This window comes from Gallinula chloropus (genome assembly GCF_964237585.1).
Source record: "Gallinula chloropus genome assembly, chromosome: 5".
NCBI classification, from domain to species: domain Eukaryota; kingdom Metazoa; phylum Chordata; class Aves; order Gruiformes; family Rallidae; genus Gallinula; species Gallinula chloropus.
Window position 1 is genome coordinate 28,225,758 of NC_140090.1, and position 19,643 is coordinate 28,245,400.

A 19,643-nucleotide genomic window follows, 5' to 3' on the forward strand; every position below is an offset into this window, starting at 1 on the left:
TCTTTCCTGACTTATTTTTCTGGTTGGTTGATTGGTTGGTTGGATTTTTGGAACACGTTAACTCTTTAGTACTCCTGGAGTAGCTTTTAATACAACATGCAGGTAGGGCTGTTGTCCTTTGAATAGTTTTAAGGGAAGTTTTTGAAGCACTTTGTAACTTTGGAGATAAAGAGTATTGAAAAGATCTCCAGAGCACCTCATTCAGCATTCCTGCTACCTGCCGGCCTCTCCCCGTTATCCCTTACTTACTGCCTTTGGGTTCTCTTCAGTCTATAAAGTTAAGAATTAGGTCTTCCCCACCCTGTAAGGGGTACCTCGTGTGGGGAAGAGTCACAGCGATAGCCAGAAGAATGGGGATTATATTACCATTCCTGAGTGACTAATAGAAGCCCCGAGCAATATGTTTACTTCTCTGAGCCCCTCTGCATGCATAAGGCTGCTCCCACCATAGATGCACTCTTGCCTTGTGCCTCTAATAGTGCTCTCCTTTCTCTCCAGCATCCCAGCCAGCATATCCACTTCCCACCACCAGCCTTCCACTTCTCAATTCTCAGCCATATCCTTCACTCGGGACCAATGCTTCTTGGATGCCTGTTTTGGGATGTTTTTGAGCTGAGTCTTTGGTTTTCTGTTTTTTCTAATTCTTACCAAAGTTGTCACTCCAGTATTTCTCTTTCTTCCCTGAGTTTGTCCTTGGTATCCAGAAAGAGGAGGGAGAGCTTTAGTTGGCTTCTGCACAGCATGGTCACCGCCAAGCCAGTCTGTTGTCTTGCCTTACTTCCTGGCTTCTCTTTTCCTGTGGTCGGTGGGACACACAGTGTTATCCTGAAACACCCAAAACAACATTCAAGGGGGAGCAGGGCTCTACATGGTAGATGTTGCCAGCACAGGAGGGGCTGAGGCTGGCTGGGTCCTGACTGGTAGCTTCTGCTACACTGTCCCATTCCCAAAAGAGGGCAGTCACTCCACTGGGCATGCTTTGTGCTTCCCAGGACATAAGCTGGATGGATCTTCACAGTAGTGCTGCCTGGTCCAGTGTATTCCTATAGTTGTGACCAGCTGTATGTATCTGAGAGAGTGGAATGGGGGTTTGTTGTGTTACCAGGTATGATTTCTATGAATTTCCATTACCGGTAGATAACTCTGGATTCATTGTGTGGAAATGAGGAGATTTGTCCTAAAGCTTGAAGGCATGTTTGGTTCTGGTTTTAGCCTCCATGACTGTTGTGGAGAGATGCCCTTTCCCACAAGACTCTTATTAATCTCATGTTTGAAACCAGTCTCCTCAAAGATTCAGTGTTCTCTGCTTTCTGTAACCAGTAATGTGATGAGAAACTGTCCTGTGTTCATCTAGGATAGTTTGGCTAGAGAAATGCCATGTTCCTGTGTTGGACTCCGAAACTGGAAAAGGTCTCGGGAATAGATCTAACTCACGTTTCACCTCAAGTCGTGCCCATCTTCATCTCAGTCAGTCTCTGATAACTGGTCTGTCATGTTCAGTGCTGAAGGAGCTTTGCCCTTTTAGTTGTGCAGGAGTTAGTCATCTGTGCTTGAACCCTGCTGTCTTCTCCTTCCAGCAGGTAGCAGGGTGATTAAAGTTCCCCATGAGGACCAGAGTCTGTGAACCTGATTGTTCTTCCAGGTATTTGAAGAAGGCTTCATCTACTGCTTCTTCCTGACCTGGATGTCTACAGCAGCCTAACCCCTACAACAGCACTCATCTTGGTCTGTCCACTTATCTTGGAATTTCAGCTCTTGGTAGCCTCCAGACACACACTGAGCCACAGAGCTCCAGAGTTGCTGTTCCTCCCTCACCTTCCTGGCCCGTCCTTCCTAAAAAAACCCTGTATCCCTCCATCACAGCACTACTTATTAGCTACCCCACCACATCTCCATGGTCCCAGGGAGGTTGTAGCCCTGTGACTGCACAGATTTCTAATCCTTCTGTTCTTGTGCACACACCAAGTGGACCAGTGTGGAGACATTTGAGAGAGACACCCGAATGTGCTGGTTCCCCAGGACAGGCTTGAGAGCTTCCCAGTCAGGCTGTTGTGCCATCACCTTCTCCTTCATATGCCTGCACTCAAATAGACACCACCTCAGCTCTGTTGATTGCCGGGTCCTTTCTGCTCCCACCAGACCAGGCCTCCCTGCCTACCCTGTCCCCAGCTTCCTTAGGTCTTGTTGAGGAACCACTCCCTCTCCTGGTGTTTCTAGTTTAGAGCTCTCACTACCAGCTTGGCCAACTGTTGGCAAAGGTACTTTTCCTTGTTTAGTCAGGTGGATCTCATCTCTGAAGAAACTGCTGACTCTCAGAGATGATCCAGAACCCTCCTACCAACATCAGCCAGATGTTGGTCAGTACAAAATATTGGCTCTTGTCAAAAAGAGGGATAGGCTGCACCCCCAGTCTGTACTGGGTGCCATGTGGTTTCCGTAGGGTCTTGCCCCTAAGCTTCTAGGCAAGAAGCATGTCTTGCTCCTCTCAGGAGCAGAGAGATCCGAAACGCAGTAATCCACAAAGGGCTGGAACCCTGTGGTCCTGCACCCTGGTCCTTAGCAGTGTTACCCCCCAGTTGTTTGAGCCCCTCTGCTATTAACAACCTCTTGCTGTGCTGTTTGTGGGCAGTAATCCTGCTGTTGACTTTGTCTGCTCTGCGTGGCTTTGCTTAGGTTACAGGGCCGAGCCGCACTCCCTTCGTTTAGGAAGAGAGGTTTAGGCTCAGGCTCAAGAGAGTAACATGCTTCTTCTGCCTGTGTTCAGTAACCATGTTTTGGTTCAGCTTGCTGAGCTTTCCAGCCACTGCTGCTTTTCATGCGGATGGCCTCATCCTCATCCAAGCTCTGCCCTGACACCTTCCAACATTCAACAGTTTCTGTATGACCCTCTGCCTAAGGGTAGGGAGGCTCTTCAGAGGGATCTGAACAGACTGGACCTATGGGCTGAGACCAATGGGATGAATTTTAACAAGGCCAAGTGTAGAGTGCTGCACATGAGACTTAACAACCCTGAGCAGCGCTACAGGCTGGGGGGAGACTGGCTGGAGAGCTGTCAGGCAGAAAAGGATGTGGGAGTGTTGAGTGATTGCAGGCTGAATATGAGCCAGCAGTGTGCCCAGGTAGCCAGGAAGGCCAATGGCATCCTGGCTTGTATCAAAAACACTGTGGCCAGTAGGTCTGGGGAGGGGATTGTGCCCCTGTACTCGGCCTTGGTGAGGCTGCACCTTGAGTACTGTGTCCAGTTCTGGGGCCCTCACCATAAGAAGGACACTGAGGTCCTGGAGCAAGTCCAGAGAAAGGCAGCCAGGCTGGTGAAGGGGTTGGAGGGCAAATCCTATGAGGAACAGCTGAGCGAGCTGGGGATGTTCAGCCTGGAGAAGAGGAGGCTGAGGGGAGACTTCATGAGAGCCTCTCGCTTTACAGATCAAATTCCAGGGGGGGATCCAAGAACCTGGACAAACCAGGTCGCAGAAACCCTCTTAGAGGGTTTGTGGCTTTCTTACTTCTTTGTGTCCAATGTACAGAGGGCTGTTCTGCTTCTCTGCAGGTTTGTGAATAGCATAGCATCCATCCTACGTCCACGCTGTAGGCACAAGAGGCTCTTATTTCTTCAGAGGGGAACTCAAGTGGAAAATGAAGGGGCCTTCATTAGTTGGGACAAAGGTTTTCCTATTGCTTAATGCCAAGGGTGACCTGACCTTTCCCTTGAGTGGCTGTTTTGGATCTAGTTTATAAGATAAAAGCTATAATTTACCGTTGCTCTTCTCATGAAGCTGATTCTTTGAGGACAGAGTGAACTTTACCTGTAATAAGTCTTATTTATCGGTTAACCTCTGGGGTGTTTTCAGATTATATCAAAACCCAACGAACCAGCTCGCCAGCATGAAAGCCACCCCGAGGAGACAGAAGAGGAGTTACGGGAGCACCAAGCCCTTCTAGAGGAGCCATATGGTGACAGAGTCACAAGCCAAAAGGAGGCCTCGGGGATGGCCAACATGGTGCAAGTGAAGCAAGAACCCATCGAGAGCGATGAGGAGGAAGCAGAGCCACAGCAAGAGCTTGAGTCTGGGCAGAGGCAGGCTGAGCAGGAGCTGCTCTTCCGTCAGGTGAGCTCACAAAATCCCAACCTGGGGACTTGGCTCTCCGTAGAAGATCGTTTGGTTCCTGGTAGTCACCATATACTGCTTTAAGGAGGGGGAGAAATTTGGGACACATAGCTCTTGAGGATTTGCTGTGTGCTGAAACCTGCAGGTAAAAGCCGTGCCATGCTTCCCTAGAGCAGGTAAAAGCGGTGCCATCCTTCCCTGGAGCAGATAAAAGCGATGCTATCCTTCCCTACAGTCACTGTGTCAGCTCACAAGACCCGAGGAGGAGGATCTGGATTGCTGGCACAAAACACAGTCAGTGTGATGTTCAGCATTTCTGAGCACTAAGTACCAGTGGAGGGCTTTATTTTGGTCTGATGGGTTAAAACAAATTGACTGCCCCAGAGATGGGCTGGATGAGGGAACAGGGGATGAGGTTTGTTGAAAGGGCTTCCATCTTCAGAGCTGGAGATCCCAGCTGTGCTCGCTTTTGAGGGTTAAACACCAGAGGCTTTTGGGGATTGCGAGTAATAAACCCAGTGACGGGGCAGCGTAGCGCAGGCTTCCCAGTTACATGTCTGTCTCCCAAAGCTGCCTGTTGTGGTAGTGGTGATGAAGGTGAGATGGTTACGGTTCTCTTCAAGCATCAGTGCTCTGCCTGTCTTTACAACCCTTAGCACTTGGCATCTGAGTGTACCTACAGCCGCACACAACCCCCGCACGGCATCAGCAGCTGGAAGCAGGTTCCCATAGCCATGCCAGGGTGTAGCTCTCCAAGTAAACCCACAGCCCTGGGTGAGGGCAAGCGGACTAGTGTCAGGAGTGCAGTTGCAGTGCCTGGGAACCAGGTGAAAATTGGTTGGTCTGTCCAACCAATCTCACTGCCAGGCATCTCGCTGCCATGGTCCCAGCACTGCAAAGCTGACATGCATGTCACAGAATGTCACTGCGTGCTGTTGCTCAGGAATGACACCTTCGGTTCCTGATGGAGCAGCGTTACCTTCAGGACAGCGCTGCCTTCAAGGATGGGTGCCATCACCAGCCACGCTCGGGCAAAGAGCTCTGTGGTTTGTATGGTCACATCTGAGCATTGCTGCCTTAGCAAATAAAGAAATGGAATGGAACCCACTGCTAATGATGGACCGTGGTGGTACTTCATCCCTCTGAAAGTGCAGCCCCTCCATCCTAGTCCTGAATGCATGGACACACCTGAGGAGTCTTAAAAATATGATGTCCTTCCCAGTTACTTTGCCTCGAAGAGGAGAAAGTCTAAATGGAGGAAATGGGCAGATGGTTAGGCTCTGGTGGGAGTGTGGCAGGCTAGGACAGGCTTCCATTCCCATCAGAGGCCCTGGGGTGTGGCTGCAGAGAGAACCGGTTTGGTTGAAAAGTCCCTCTCCTGTCTGGAGTCCGGCGTTCCTCAGTCTGGTGCATCACACTGTTACATACACGGTTGCAGTGATGGGGGGGCAGGGGGGTTGGAAGATGTGGCCAACCCAAGGGGGTGGGATGAGGCCGCTTCTGCTAATGACCCTGACAGGGTGCCCCAGGTTCAGGTCTGTGGTTATCCATGGAATCATAGGATGATTCAGGTTGGCAGGGATGCTTAAAAGCCATCTAGTCCAACCCTCTGAAGTGAGGAGGGATACCTTTACTGGCTCAGGTTGCTCAGAGCCCTTTCCATCCTGACCTTGAATATTTCCTGGATCTGAGCATCTACCAACCTCTGGGCAATCTGTGCCAGTGTCTCACCACCCTCATCATAAAAATGTGTCCCTTGTCTCTATTCTGGATCTACCTTCTCTACCCTCTTTTAATTTAGAACTATTCCGCCTTGACCTGTTGCTACAGGTCCTACTGGAATGTCTGTCACCATATTATAAGCCCCCCACTTCAAGTATTGAAAGGCTGCATCTCCCAAAAGCCTTCTCCAGGCCGAACCAGCCCAACTCTCAGCCTGTCTTCAGAGCAGAATTGTGCCAGCCCTCAGATCATCTCCGTGGTATCCTCTGAACTTGCTCCAGCTGGTCATGTCCTTCTTGTCCTGTTTATCCATTACATCTTGACACAGTGCTCTGAACACAACTGTAACTGTGAGGACGACCGTGATGGGATCCCATGAAGTGCTGGCTAGTCAGCAAACCAGGCTGAAGATTAGTAGGCAACAGAAGCCCTATGAGATCTCGGTGCCCTAAGCTCGCAATGTGAGATGCTGCTCTTGAGAAATCATGCAGTGTAGAATAGAATTAATTTCTCTCGAAACAGGGGGTGTGCTCAGCCAAAGCAGGCAGTTTGAACTGGGAGCTCTTACAAGTGCTACTGGTTTTCAAACTAGTCTCATTTTCCAGCACTGCTCATTCCTTACAAACCCCCTCTTTATTTTCTTGGCATTTCAGTTTAGGGGTAGAGCAGAGTGAAGCTGGTCAGAACAACCCCTCTGCAAACACCTTGAAAAATCTCAGCCTAACTTTTCATGTTACCACCCAGTAAGTTGAAGAATTACAGCCGAACCCTGCAGTCACACGGGTTGCCTGACCTCTCTAGAAACACATGCATCTTCACATGCCACACGTGTGTGCGTCCGCGAACCTTACAGACCCTTTTCTGAAGGCACCATGCAGACTTTCAGCAACTGCCTGCTTCTTTTGCCCGCAGCAAGCCCTCCTGTTGGAGCAGCAACGTATTCACCAGCTGAGAAACTACCAGGCGTCACTGGAGGCAGCTGGCATGCCCGTGTCTTTCGGAGGGCACCGGCCTCTGTCCCGTGCACAGTCCTCACCCGCTTCGGCCACCTTCCCGATGTCTGTACAGGAGCCACCCACTAAGCCAAGGTTCACAACAGGTAAGGTTTTGGGGTACCAGAGGCAGAAACATTGGGGCTGTGGTCACCATTTTGCCTGATGTTGTGCTTTTCTGCCCGATCCCTACAAATTGTCTGCTTGGGGTCTGCGCCTCAGCTGCGTGTGGGGACTCCATAACATCCCATCTCCAGCAAGTATAAGATCCAGTCGCCCAGCACCCTGTTGTCCTCCTTGTCCCTTCCCCAGCAGGACAGACACCCTACAGTCCAGACAGAAAATAACCTTCAGAAATCAATAGCAGCACATCACAGCACTTTGATTCAAAGAAAGACTAGAAAACAAGGCGTATGCCATGCCAAAGCTGCTTTAGCTACTAGGAGGAGAGCACGGTGCTAGGGGAAAGGGACAGTACGCCAAGCGCCATGTCTGTTGGCCATATTTTCTGCACTGTCTCCAGTCCCAGCACAGCCTCCTGCCATATAAACTATCTACCCTAGTCTCCATGCCAGCCTCCCCTCCTTCTGAAACACAATCTCTGCCCAGCAGTCCGTGCCTGTAGGTTAGAAAAAATGAGGTGAGTTGATTATTTCAAGTTGTCTCCAATAGACAGACAGACTGCAGAGTGTTTCCTTACCTGCTGGGTCTTCACCGGGAAGGAAAATTATTCTCTGTCTGGTGAAACCCAGAAGTGCAAAAAAGGCATGAATTCCCCCACAAAGCTTAAAGGCAGCAAGCAATTGTTCTTCCTGAATCCTGTCAACCAACTTTTTCTACACCAAAATCTTTCCTGCCTACCCAGGAAGCTCAGGAAGAGGTGAAAGTTAATTTATGTGCAGCTTTCCAAACCTGTGTTGGGTGATCAGGTGGATTTACCATCTTCCCCAAATGCCCTGGGAAAATGAAGCAGTGGGGGGAGTGGGGGTGTGAGAATCAAGAACACCCAATTTAGAGCAACTCCTGACTTTGTTTCTCTTTTGCTCACCTGTTGATTCTTCTTTAACCCACACGAGTGCGACCAGCACTGTGACTCGGGCGTGTCTCCGGACACCAATGGGATAGTGGTAGTGATACATTCACTAGGACTTTGCTCTTTGGCTGTGGGTGGCAGCAGCTCGGTGAAAGCCCAAGCAGCACCTCAGGGTGTGTGCAGATCAGCCCTTTAGGTCTCTCTCTCCATCGTTAACATGGAAACCTTCAGTTTCAGCCGATCTGTGTTTCTACTCTTTTGCCAAGGATGCAAAGAGGGGTGTCCCCAGGCTAGCAGTCAAAGGGATGAAACTCGAGCATTTAATACTTTTAGACCCAAACCTTGGTGCTTTAAAAACAAGGAAGCCTGGCACTGCTTGAAGTTCATTCCCTTTCTTCCCTTCTCCAGTATTTCAGTTGCCTTGTCAATCATACTCAAGACTTCGAACTTACAATAACATTTCCTACCAGAGGATATAAATTTGTCTCAGATACATGCTTCTGAATTTCATTTAAAGTTGCAGGTATGAGTAAGAATGCAGATTTTGCATGTTATTATTTATTTTACTTGGAGGCAGGGTTTGAAAAACAACAAAAAAAGGTAATGTAAACTAAGAGGTGGAATATCACTTTTATATCACACTGCACAGTCCAGTGCAGGGATATGAAGAATGTAGTAGTTCAGCTGTTTCCACCTGCAACTACTTGAATGGAGGTTGTAGAGAGGTGGGCGATGGTCTCTTCAGCCGAGGGACAGGAGATGGGACAAGGGGAAATGGGCTCAAGCTGGGCCAGGGCAGGGTCAGCTCAGCTGTGAGGGAAAAGTTCTTCCCTGAAAGAGTTGTCGGGGCCTGGCACAGGCTGCCCAGGGAGGGGGCTGAGTCCCCACCCCTGGGTGTGTTTAAAAAGGGGTAGATGAGGTTCTCAGGGTTTGTCTTAGGATGGGAATGGTTGGACTTGATGATCTTAAAGGTCTTTTCCCACCTTATGATTCTGTAAACATCCTTTTCATGGCATTTATCCACGTTAAGGCTCCGAGGGCTTGTTTCTTCTGTTACCTTCTATCTCACATAGTCCCCTGCATCTGTGCTGTGTAAAGGGAGGAGGAAAAAGGCAATAAAATGTCTCAAGAGGAGAAGCGTTGGGCATTCACTGGCACTGATACAGGCAAGACTGGTCCTGCACCTCACAGAAGAGGTTTAATTAACTCTCCCTACATGTTTAACAGCAGCAGGAAACAATCCTGCTGCTCCGTGGGCTTGCAGGCGCGGAGGGGAAAGGGGAGCATCGCAGCTGGCGAGCACGTGTGTGCGAGTTAGATCCCTAATGTTTTCTTGAGGTTGTCCATGGTGTGTGCTTTTGGAGGTGGGTACTAAAGCTTAATCACTAGGATTGAGCTATTCTTTGAAAGGCAGGAAATTAAAGTCCTGGGTATTTTTCAAAGCAGTCTGTTTGATAAGTGACTGCTTTTGGAGACTGATCCTGAACTGGATTTCAGAGAAATTAAGATTTGGATTTGTTTGTGAGGGGGCTGGAAGAAACAAGCCTCCTCCAGCAGCGCTCATAAAGCCAAGCATCACTGCTTTAAACATGAGAGTGCAGCTCACGAGATCAATCATCATCCAACAGACATAGTCCATCACTTTCATGTTCACGACACATAGGAAAAGCTCATGCTTTCTCTGGACAGAGTTAGGACTAGACAGTTGAAAATTCTGGGCTTTATGTGTAATTTACTTTCCTGCCTCTATCAGTGACCAGTACCTGAGACTTCAAAGGTATAGGGGAAAGAACCACATAATGCACCTCTCAAACATCACATGCATTACTCTGTGTGAAAGCAAAAACAATGCCCTTCCTAACTTCTTCAAGCAGTCAGCTTTATGTCCTGAAGCATGACGTTTAATTTTCCTTCCCACTAGCAGGTAAGAGAAAGCTGGTCCTTGAACTTGCCCTCGCTAGCACAAGTAGCCCCCTTGACTTTAATGAATACTTCTGTACACACCATTCTATGCTCTTGAATAAGGCTTCTCAGGTGAGGCCATTAATTTGCATAGCTCCAATTATCCAGTCTCTGATCTCCTGTAAAAACGGTTCCACCAATTATTCTGATGCTCTGCATTAAAGTATTTTTCATTTCTGATGAAGGCATTTATTCTCTCCTGTGCAGAGCAATATAATTATCTGAACCTCAAATCATATGTTTGTTCTGCCAAGAAAAGCGCGCTGGTTATGCTTTAGTGCTGACCTTCAAAAATGATTGTTCTCATGTCTTAAAGAGTATTGCTTCCAGCACCACTTAATTTAACTTGTAATGGCCAATGTAGGGTCATATATTAAGATTAAATTGCCAGGCTTTCCTTTGTATGTGTGTATGTCTTCGTCCGGGTGTCCCCAGCCACAGGAAGGAACTTGGAACAGTTCCCTTCTTTCCGGGGGTTTAGTTTTTAAAACAGGGATGTGTCAAGTGACGTGTGACTACAGTGTGGGAGAACTTCATTGAGATGTTACTTTTATAGAGTCACAGAACAGTTTTGGTTGGAAAAGACCTTCAAGATCAGCAAGTCCAGCCGTCTATCCAGCCCCACTAGGTCCAACACCAGACCATGTCACCAAGTACAGCATCTCCTTTTCTTTTAAGCCCCTCCAGGGATGGTGCCCCAACCCCCTCCCTGGGCAGCCTGGCCCAATACCTGACAGCCCTTTCAGTGAAGAAATATTCCCTAACACCTGACTGAACCTTCCCCTGACACAGCTTCAGGCCGCTTCCCCTTGCCCTGTCCCCAGCTACCAGGGAGAAGAGACTGACCCCACCTCGCTACAACCCGCTTTTAGGTAGCTGTAGGGAGCAATGAGCTCTCCCCCCCGTCTCCTTTTCTCCAGGCTAAACACCCTCAGCTCCCTGAGCCACCCCTCATCAGACTTGTCTTCTGAACCCTTCCCCAGCCTGGTTGCCCTTCTCTGGCCATGCTCGAGCATCTCGATGTTCTTGTAGTGAGGGGCCCAGAACCAAGCACAGTGCTCCAGGTGCAGCCCCACCAGTGCTGAGCACTGGGGAATATCATCAAACCACTGGGAAAGGAGAAACCTTACAGACCAGCCCAGTTCTGCGAGCCCTGCTGTAGTGTCTGCTGACGGAGATGAGTGGCCATCCTGCTTCTCCCTTGTCTGGAAACCTTTTCTTTAACCCCTTCATCTCCCTCCGTTGAACAGGCTCAGATACCAAAACTCCTGGTAGGTGTGCACATGGGACTTCTAGCCCGGCGTGGCTGTGGATGCAGAGGTGCTGGCTTGGGTGGCCTGGGGAGATACCTGGGAGGTGGCTGGCAGATCTGGTGCTCTGTAGAAGGTGCTTCCATTAAAGAGAAATGGAAGAATTGGACGGGCAGTGCACAAACTGTTTTCATTTACATTTGTCCTTGGTTTAATCTGTGTTGGCTTCTGCCCTACAAGCTCTAGGGTTACCCAAGTGCAAAATAGAGAACAAAACAGATTTTGAATCTGTCTGGGCATTGCTTTACCTACTGTGTCCTCATCCCTTTCCAGGGATTACTGTTTAAAACTTAAAGACTTGGAGGAATCACAGAGTCACAAGGTTGGAAAAGACCTTTAAGATCATCAAGTCCAACCATTACCATCCTATGCTAAACCATATCCCTGAGCACCTCATCTACCCTTTTTTTAAACACACCCAGGGAAGGTGACTCAACCACCTCCCTGACTGAGGAAACAGCCTTTGAAAAGCAAGTTGCAACTCAAATTTACATATCAACTATTTAAGCAGGCTTAGACCCTTTCCAGCTTTGTTGTGCCATCAGTACCATTCACTGGCAGGTTGTGCCCTCCTCCCAAAAGATGTGTTAGATCGGCAGCATTAAGCACAGTATTACCTGTGTATGCAGAAGGCAAGAAAAGGCTGCTTAAAATACACCCCTTGGAAACACTTTATTTTTTGCCTCAAACTCATGAAGATACGGTATGAATTGCCCTCAGGTTTATCTCCAGGTTGGAGCATACTTTACGAATGAAGTACTGCTGCTTCTTCCATTTCCATTAGCGAATCCTCGGATGCGCTCCCTTGCCCGTGCTCCGCGCAGTGTGTCCCCTTGCCCTTCTCTTTGGCTATCACCTGAATGCCTCCAATGTGCCGTCTGTCACTCCTTGGTCTCAGAGGGTGCAGTCCCAGCATGACGCTGGCTCCAGCATGCCCATGGGCTGAAGTGAGCAAGCATTGCACCCAGGCAGGTCAGTGGCCATCAGATGTATGGCTTGCTGCTTGTACCTCTTTTTCTTTAAATTCAAGGCTGGTTGGGGACGGTGAATATATATGTGGGGTTGGTACACATGCACCTTTTGGTTTCAAGTTGATAAAGCTTAGTTGTGGTCCCTGTAGGTATGTCTGGAAGTTGGGAAAGACAAAACCACTTTCTTTTGCTTAATAGCAACAATTTAACCAAACCTAGTGCAGTCCCCAAATACTTTGTCAAAATGCATCATAGAATCATTCAGGTTGGAAAAGATCTCCAAAGATCATCTGGTCGAACCGTTCCTCCCCTACCACCTTACTAACCTGTGTTCCTAAGTACCTCATCCAACCTTAAACACCCCGAGGGATGGTGACTCCACCACCTCCCTGGGCAACCCGTTCCAGTGCCTAACCAAACTCATGCCCCCTGAAGATGAGTTTTTCCTTCAGAAATAAATTAACCTCAGAGGTGAGGTTACTGCTGGCCTTGTGCTGGTTGAGTGAGCTCAGACCGAGGACTTCTCATGGACAGACAGCCTTACCATTGGGCTGCAGCTGCTTCACGGGTGGCATTTACAGTGCCTTCCTCAGTCCTGCAGCTCCTGATGAGGTTTGGTGCTCTGAATCCAACCTGGGAGACCTCGCAGGATCTTAGTTCAGTGAACTTTGGCTAACCCAAAGGCAGTCAATTAACGGGTGCTCTGTTCTCTTCCTAGAACTGAGTGTGGTTTGGGTTTTGTTGGGTTTGTTGAGGGGTTTTTTGCACTCACTTACAGCAAAGGAGCTGCCAGATACCTTCCCTGAGGCTGAATCCCTGAAAATGTCAACACCAGGGTTTGCCTCAGAGGGGAAAGCCAAATTTTTCAGCGGCAGAACATGCCTACACTCAGTGAAAAGGTGTGATTGCAACTCGAGCCAAGCTTTGGTGCGTGCAGCGGCACAGCGCTCAGCTCCGGGCTCTGTGTCCATGGCCGTGCTCAGAGTCTGGTTTCATGCCATAAATACTTGGTAAGGCAAGGGGATTTAGCCACCTGACCCCCTCCTTCCCATGAAACAGCACTGCTGAATACCTACAGATCCTGCTGAACACAGATGCCCACATGTGTGCTAACAGCCTTAATTAGCATGTTGTCAAATAATGTAGATGCAAAGACCTCAGCACAAACTGCTTTCTGGAGGAAAGGGCCTGCTAATGACTTGCTCCTCCTGGCTTTTAATCCCAAGCCATAGTGTCACCTTAGCAGCAATTATAAAACTACCCAGGGAAGAGCGACAATCACCAGCACCTCCTCGGTGCTCCCACCGATGCTTCCAGTGACCGCCTGTCACTCTGACAACTTCAGCCTGTAGAGATGTCCCTTCCTTAATTTCTTTTCCCTATCCATTGGGGATTTCCAGAGGAAGGGACCTGGTGCTGTCTCAGAGCAGCCCCTTGGATTTCCATTTCGTGGAGCTCCTGGTAAAGCACGCACCGCCTTTTTGTAGAACGGGTCGGTTGTATGTCAAGCGCTGTAGTAAAGAATAAAAAAGAACTTGGGTTTTTTTTCCCTTCTGTCTCTGTCAGAATTATTTTACACTTGTTAACAGAGCAATTCTGTAACCTCTGCCACAGGCCTCGTGTATGACACCTTGATGCTGAAGCACCAGTGTACCTGTGGAAACACCAACAGCCACCCAGAGCATGCGGGGAGGATCCAGAGCATCTGGTCCCGGCTCCAGGAGACGGGTCTCCGTGGCAAGTGTGAGGTAATAAAAATACAAGTGAAGGGGGAGATGAGGTGGTGTGCCTGGGAGAAGGGGGAATTGGGGTTTGTCTGGCCCATTCGGCTGCTGGATTATGAGCCTTTGGGGGGGCTGATCTGTGGGCTGGATGATAGCGTCTGTACCAAACCTGTAGCTTGTGCTGTTGATTGCTGGATGTGCAAACTTTATGCTGCCTTCTGGCTGGAGACATTTATAGCTCCAGCTGTTGGATGTGGTTTGCCATAGGTGGCCTACATTTCATCTGTACCTAAGGTGACTGCTCATGCCTTTGCGTGTGTGGGTCCCTCAGGAGTGCTTTTCTAGTGACTGATGTCGTTGGGCTGTGACAGCGGTTAGAAACTTGGTGAAACAGTGGAGAATGTCCTTGCCTGATGTCGTGCTGGAGCTGCTTGTGCTCCTGTGCCTGTGTGTCTGTCAATCCTGTTCCCTGTGAACTGGGCGTCCCTGCGGAGCGCTGGAATTTGAAGCCACCAAAGGGCAGGACGTGAAATAACCTGTGTTATTTGTTAGGACTCTGATTGTAACAAGAGGAGCCAGCAAGTGTATGTTGGTGTGGTTTAATAATGTTTTGATAAGGAATGGTCAGCCTCCAGTGAAGGTATGGTGAAAGAACGAGGGCAGGAGGACGTAGCCACGCGCTGTCCCATCACGAGAGGCTGCATTGATTGCATTGGACATACATGTTTTAAGGGGAAGGCAAACTAAGGTAAAAGCCTAGATACTGAAACAAAAAGACTAATGATTCATAACAGTGAGTAATAATTATTAGGCATTACTGATAGCAGTGATGATAAATAAATGGCAGAGTGCTTGCTGGTTCTTTGAGCGTCCGTGAGGCCGAATCTCACACAGGGTATTCGAGTTATGTCAGCATCTGGCTAGAAGTGCTTTGTGAACTATCAGAGGAGACATTCCACATGGTGGCAGCATCGGCATGGCCTCGCCTTCCCCGGCCTACCCTTGCTTATCTCTCAGGACAGCAAGGAAGAGCTTCAAACCTGTGTCTGTCTGTGGAGATCCATGGAATTGGAGTTTGGAATGATTCTTTGGGACCGAAAAACTGAGGCAAGTGCCCTGCTGCTGCCGTGCTTCTCTGTGGAGGAGCAGGAGTGACGTCATGCGGTGCTGATTACCTTTTTGCCTAGATTTGGGCTACAGGCATTCGCTACCATGTGAGGTGCTTCAGTGTATGATCCCAGGTAACAGGCACCTTCCTTACTGGGGTATTTTCGGTTGCTCTCACCACTGGGGTTGTTCTTGGTGCTTACCTTCTTTCCACCTGTGTTTCCCTTCTGACCACTGGTGAAATTCAACCTCATTTTGACTCCTCTGGAAAACAGTGAATACACAATGTTAGCTTCAGGCCTGGATTCCCTTTTCTTGTTCTCTGATGGCTTTCCTCAAGGTCTGACATGCTGCTTCAGGGGAACCAGCCGCTCTGATTGTACTTGCTCCTCTCTCTGACTAACTTTCCCTATCCCCACCGTCTTTACTCCTGCCCAGACCTCCATTAAAGTTCCCTTCTTTGTCTTAACTTTCACAGAATCACAGAATGCTTTGGGTTGGAAGGGATGTCAAAGATGATTTAGTTCCAACCCCGCTGCTGTGTGCTTGATGGGTACAAGCTTTCCCTATGTCTCCATCTCCTCTTTACCAGCACAGTTCGCTCCTCTCTTCTGGATGGGGGAGTTTCTGGAGCCAGCCATTCACTTTCCACTCTCCTTGACAGATAAAATTCTTTTCTGCATTGCAAAGCCACATCTCTGCCCTTCAGAGCTTTTCTGAAGCTCCTCAGCTGGGTGACCGACCAACAGAGGGGTTTCCTGCAGTGAAGACTACCCTCACATCAAGTCCTCTTAGGTGGCATGGGGACAGCTTTTAACAAGTGATCACTTGTACAAGGTTGGAGCATGTGGGTGAGCTGTAGCTGTCACCTGGGATGATGGACACATCACCTTAGGGCAAGGACAGGAATGCTGTGGGCTTAACATGTAGGAACTTTCATTCTGAAGGACACATTAGAGCTGATTGAGAAGGAATTTTGGAAGCTGGCCTAATAACTGCGGTTACTTGTAATAATGATACTATTAATGTAATTAATATATCTTAATAATTACATTATTAAATGCCCTTTTGAAATCCTTGCTGTCCTGCCTGGAGCTCTGCCACAGGCAACATGAGCTGTGCCCTCCAGCCCCACCTGCAGTAGTGTGCGTGCTGTGCGAAATGTCCTAATGTGGGATGAGCAGAACTCGTTATGTGGGGACAGTGGCACTGATTGCCACCACAGCCTGCTATGCAGCTACAGCCTTTAACAGCTCCTAAGTGCTCTGCCTGCGTAGCAGTCTGCCAGGCCCTCAGAAAGAAGGGAATACTTTGGGAATCAGGCATGGGTCTGCAGCACGGCAGCAGCAACCCCTGGGTTACTGCACTCAGAAGTTTGACAGGCTTAGTTTTTTGCTGAGTTCCTGTTTTCTTCTGGGTTGGTGCTTTCCTTTAGCAGGCTTTGCTGGCAGACAAATCTGTGCACGCTTGGGTTTGGCTTCACCACTGCAGGTTCATTGTCCTGTGTCTCAGGCATTACAAGCCAGTTAAGTAAGTCCAAGTGCCTGATGTGAAAACTGAGAGTATGTAGTTTAATCCATTTCTTACAACTCCTGTTTGTAAAAGGACTTTGAACTTTGACATTCCCTTACCCTCACGTTCCCCCTTTCTTACTCAGCAGCCCTTTGCTGTGGTGGGGGTGTTGGGTAGAGCGATTCTGCTCTCTCGGCACAGATAAAAAACACAGAGGCCTGCCTAGTAAATAATCCCATAGACACCATATGGGATCAGACAAGACTCTGCTAGATCCCCATCCTCTTCCAGGAGGAGTTTTAACAGCTCTTGTTCCCCCCACAACTGTGTGCTGAAAAGAAATCGCAGCTCTGCTTTCTCGTGCATGCTTGGAGTTCTCAGCGCTGGTCTCCTGCAGATGATGTTCTGACATTTCTGTTGCCCCAAAGGCAGCCAAGGGCTTGCAGATGGATAGCTCTCTCATACCTGCAAACTGAGGCTTGCTTTGGAATTTCAGAAAGGAGCTAAGTGAATACCTGGCTGCATCAGGCAACCGAGAGGCTCCTAGACAACCTGCTAGGTGCCAAGCTCCTGCTATTCCTCTCTGAGGCAATAGAGGTGATCCAGAAGGGGCATGAATATTTTTAGAATAGGCAAGACCCCACATCGCTTAGCCCCCTGCTTCTCACTCTCGTTTTTCAGCAGTGAAACAGGCCTATATACAGATATATACATGTGCTACAGTTGTCTAAAACCTGTTTTATATCCAGCTGAGGGGAAGACATGTGCTAGATTCGTGGTGTGATAGGCAAAACCCTCGCCAAAGATGACCCTTTGGAATGAAAGCAGTTGTCCCAAACTTAATGACAGCTGTGGTTTAGAATATTGCATCTTTAATTAAGTTAGCTATATAAAATATGGCAATTACTCTGGTGTACATTCCGAATTTAAAAGCAACAATTATACTAATTGAGGCAATCTCAAGAAAAGACTGTGCCCCCTGAACAAAAACCCGCAATCACGGTGTAGAGTAATCCCCCCAGCCTCCACAGAAAGCTGGAGGAAATGGATAGGGTTTGCTGTGTGTTTCAGCTGTAACCAAATCCCTGGGCTGCTCCACTGGGGTGGGGGAGAATGAGTTCCTCAACCAGCATCCATCTCCACACGCATCTTGGCAGCAATCCTGTGTTGTTTGAAGCATGAGGACTGTTAGCTGAAGGTTAGTTGTGGCTCCGGAGGGCTGACCCTGGGCTGGGCTGTCTGTAAGAGCAGAGCCATGTCTGCAGCTTTGCCGGCACAGCATTGGGTCCAGGCGGTGAAGCCTCAAGAGAAGCACTCCATGCCCAAGGCTTCCCATTGCAAAGCACTGAAGGTGTGCAGGAGTCAATGGTGGTGATGGTACCTGAGAAGTCAGTCTCTGGAGAGAAGCCTTATAGCTGTTTTTGTGGATTTCTGTGGCTTTTTGGGGGTTGTGGTTGGGACAAGATCTGGCTGGTGGTCTGTCAAGGTTCGTACTCTCTCCTGTTAGAACACTGTGGTGTGAAAGGGTGAATGAAATGCAGACTTTGTTCAAAGTGCATAGGAAAAGCTGGCTCTGAGGAGATGGATGAAGAATGCAGAAGTATGTGTGAATGTAAAGCACTGGGAGATGAGAGGTAGCGTGATGCTCTGAAGGTCAGGTTTTGTGCCAAGGGAAACCCAAAGGAAGTGAGGTAGAGAACCAACTAGTTCATGGGAGTTTAGGCAGCAGCTCCTGCACTGAAAAGCTGGGATTTAGCAGCCAAGAAGGGTGTTAGGCACGAGGGGCAGTAATACAGAGAGACACCACAGTGTAGACACCACAAACCTCCAAGAGTACCATGACTTAAGAGCTCTTTAGAAAGCAGAGAACTGCTCAAATTAGGAGCATGGACGGTAGGCTGAGCCATTGGCTGAGATACAGGTCATGAGGGGTCTGGAAACAGAAGTGAGGAAAACATTTTATTCTCCAACTTTACTTTGGGGGTGTGGGATTTAATTCATTTTCTTGGTGTCTTTGTGGTAATGCTGAGGACAAAGCTTGTGCCGGGTGAGCCTGGAGATGAGAGAGGTGCAAAAGCATCTCAAGCATCATTCTTTCTAACCAAGGCTTGTTGAAATGTTTGTGATGTATATTTGGTTCAGTATGTAATAGCTGTTTCCTTGAGCATGATTTACTTGCACCACAGAAGGAAATCCATCTCCTCCTTGTGTCCATTTGATTACAGGTATCACAGGGAAGGGATGGGGTACTATTGATAGGAGGTTGTAAAGAGGTGGGCGATGGTCTCTTCAGCCAGTAGACAGGAGATGGGACAAGGAAAAATGGCCTCAAGCTGTGCCAGGGCAGGGTCAGATCAGATGTGAGGGAAAAGCTCTTCCCTGAAAGAGTTGTCAGGGCCTGGCACAGGCTGCCCAGGGAGGGGCTGAGTCACCTTCCCTGGAGATGTTTTAAAAAAGGGTTGATGAGGTACTGAGGGATGTGGTCTAGCTTAGAACAGGAATGGTTTGACTTGATGATTATAGAATCATAGAATAGCATGGGTTGGAAGGAACCCCAAGGATCACAGAGTTCCAACCCCGCTGCCGCAGGCAGGGCTACCAACCTCCAGGCCTGGAGCTACACAAGGTTGCCCAGTGCCCCATCCAACCTGGCCTTGATCCAACCTGGATCTTAAAGGTCTTTTCCAACCTTGTGATTGTGTGATACCCTCGTAATGAGCACAGAGCTGGAATGTCTTGCTACGGCCACCTACGTTACATGGGAGCAGCTCATCCCCGTCCCAGGGAGCTGAAGCTGTTCCCCTTGATGGAGGAGCTGGCGCGTTGGGCTGCTGCTGCTCTCCTGAGCCTGATGCCAAGAAATACAAAATGCTATTTCTGTACATCCCACGAGCGCAGCAGCTGAAAATGGGTCAGTACGTCTTGTTCAAAAGGAAAGAGTTGGCCTGTGGGTTAGAGGGAAGCTGCAAAGTCCTCGAAGGGGGGACGGGAGCAGGTTTAGCATCAGCTGAGGCGGAAGGCAGGATAAAAGTTCAAGGGGGATTTGCCAGATATTTCCATCCCTTCTGGGTCTAGCATTTTTGTGATTATTGGCTCTTCAATGGGATGCTGTATTTCTGCCTCATCGTTAACCCCAGGAAATGCTAGGTGGTGAAACAGAGCCCAGAGAAAATGAAAGAGGAACTGGAGAGCAGAGATGCTGAA

General features: G+C 48.8%; 1 protein-coding gene across 1 annotated transcript in view; it reads left to right on the top strand.

The window, feature by feature from the left end:
- The window catches only part of HDAC4 (histone deacetylase 4), a gene marked incomplete at its 5' end in the record, with an annotated part of 200,178 nt that overhangs the window by 138,164 nt on the left and 42,371 nt on the right, over positions 1 to 19,643 (top strand). Inside the window, 3 exons of the mRNA XM_084265228.1 lie at positions 3,849 to 4,106; positions 6,741 to 6,927; positions 13,711 to 13,844. Of these exons, the coding sequence (XP_084121354.1) occupies positions 3,849 to 4,106; positions 6,741 to 6,927; positions 13,711 to 13,844 (579 nt within the window). The remainder of the gene's footprint in view (positions 1 to 3,848; positions 4,107 to 6,740; positions 6,928 to 13,710; positions 13,845 to 19,643) is intronic.